General features: G+C 57.6%; 1 gene segment (V, D, J or C); it reads right to left on the bottom strand.

Annotated features, from left to right (window-relative positions):
• Nucleotides 1-784: 784 nt before the first annotated feature.
• LOC113978523 lies at nucleotides 785-1726 on the bottom strand. The segment is given in 2 exon segments: nucleotides 785-1160; nucleotides 1675-1726. Coding segments are annotated over 2 exon segments (414 nt in total).
• Nucleotides 1727-2026: the final 300 nt, after the last annotated feature.

The raw sequence follows: 2026 nt of genomic DNA, 5'->3' as shown, positions 1-2026 counted from the left end.
GGTGCTAGGATATCCAGCAGCCCTGCTGGAGCCACGTTCCTCTCTCACACTGTGTATTTTCCCAGTAGAGAAAGGCAAATCCAGAAACGTTGGGCTGCTGCCCAGAAGGGCTCATCTCCCTTTCCTGGAGATTTGGGACAGAGGCATTCTTCCCAGGCAGATGAAGAAGGACGGGGAGAAGCCACAGAGGCGGAGGAGACAAGTGTTCCCCGAGAAAGATGCAAGCAGCCCTGAGAGCTGAGGACAGCACGGGAAGATGTGAAAGATACAGCAGGGAAAAAGCCTTGGAGCTCCCAAAAGCCCAGCAGTGGGTGTGTAGAATAGCAGGCGATTGCAACTGGGGAGGGGAGGACTGCACTGCGAGCTGACCGGGAACAGCGCCTGCCCATGTGTGCGGCCCCCAGAGACAGGCAATGCTCAGAATGAATCGGATGAGGGAACTACAGGAGTTGTTGCTTAGGGAGGGGGAAACTTAAAGAGAGAAGTTCAGGTACTGAAGGGGCAGTTCATTTCTCTGCCCTCCTTCTTCCTTTGCTCCCCCAAGAGAGTCGTTTCTGGCAGCTCTTTTCTCTCGGTACAGGGAGGTGATTTCTGATCCTCTCAGCAAACAGGCAAGCCGGTCTCAGCATGAACTTCATCTGTCTTCTCCTAACTTGCTCTCTTGCATCCCTCAATACAGGGAGGGATATTTCCTTGCTTTACTCTGTGTGGTTAAGAGAACTGATGCAGTCCGTGCTCTGTGTAAGAGTGAGACGCCCTGTTTTATAGGGGCGCTACTTTGCTCCTCTGTAGAAACAATTAACCGAGTTTTGTATTTCTACGCAAATCCCCTGAAATCTCCAAAGACGACGGTGCCAATGAGTCCGTGTCCGCCAGGGCGCAGGAATACAACGCCGCGTCCCCATGACGGGGCCCGGAGAGCCAGAGGACGGTCCAACGACGATCTGCCGACACCGACAGCCGCCCCGCTGAAGCCCGCAGCTCTCTGGACCCTTTAGCAGCGCGTGCCCGGAGCTCGGGGCTGTGGTCCGGGAGCTGGCGGTAGAAATGGATAAAATCCCCTAGTCGTATGTTGGTCTTTGAGCACTTGATGGTGATTTCACTGCCCTCGGTGGTCTCTAGCAATGAGTCCCGCTGCACCTGGGCTCTTCCTGCAGACACTGGTGGGGAGATAAAGAAGAAAAGCCGTCCGAATTGCTTTTTGCACTGGATGTTGTTTCCCAGAACAAAGGGCACAGAAGCAGTCAGGACCATACGGAGAAAAATTTTACGAGGATGTCAAGGTGGGCAGTAGTGGAAGTGTCCATTAGTATTTGTTGGAGAGATGAGTGCGGGAAAGAGAGGTGGATTGGTGGAGTCACTGAAGAACGGAAAGCTGCGGGACTAAGAAAAGCAAAGAGAGAAAGAAAAGTAGGAAAGGGGAAGGAAGGACTGCACGAGTTCTCTGAAGGACAGAGAGTAAAGCAAGGAAACAGGAACGGTTCTACAAAGAAAAGAGTGATGAGTGTTCCGAGGGAATGCTTTATGGAGCAGAGGGAGGGAGGAAGGGAGGACAGTGCGGGGATAGAGCTCTGTGAAGAACCTACCAGGCAAGACGGCAGCCTCCAGTGATTTGCACGGCCACCTCAGACCCTGCCCGGGCCCCCACAGTCCCCGGCCACCAGCCCTGTGAACCGAGCAGAACCACGGCCAGGGCCGCCAGCCCCGCTCGCTGCCAGCGCCGCATCCGCCGATCCGCCGCCCGGCCTCTCGCTGCCCCCGACAGCCCCGGCTCTCTGCTCCGGGAGGGCCGCCTCCTCTCCCGCCTCTGCCTTCCTCTCCCTCCTCTGCCCTCCTCCGACAATTCCGTCCCGGGGCTGAGCTGGCGCCGACGCCGCTCGGGCTCTCGTCGGCTGCGGGTTGGATGCGGAGGCCAGGCGAGAGCGGCGGCAGCTCGGCGGCGGTCGGGGCTCTGCACCGCCGAGGCGGCGGGGCCGGGTTGGGTGGCAGGGGTGCCGGTTGGTATCGGGGAGCTCAAGATTGACAG

The sequence above is a fragment of the Neopelma chrysocephalum genome, unplaced genomic scaffold (genome assembly GCF_003984885.1).
Source record: "Neopelma chrysocephalum unplaced genomic scaffold, ASM398488v2 Primary Assembly neopelma1_337, whole genome shotgun sequence".
In the NCBI taxonomy this organism is placed as follows: Eukaryota; Metazoa; Chordata; class Aves; order Passeriformes; family Pipridae; genus Neopelma; species Neopelma chrysocephalum.
This window is presented reverse-complemented; position numbering and strand designations above follow the sequence as displayed.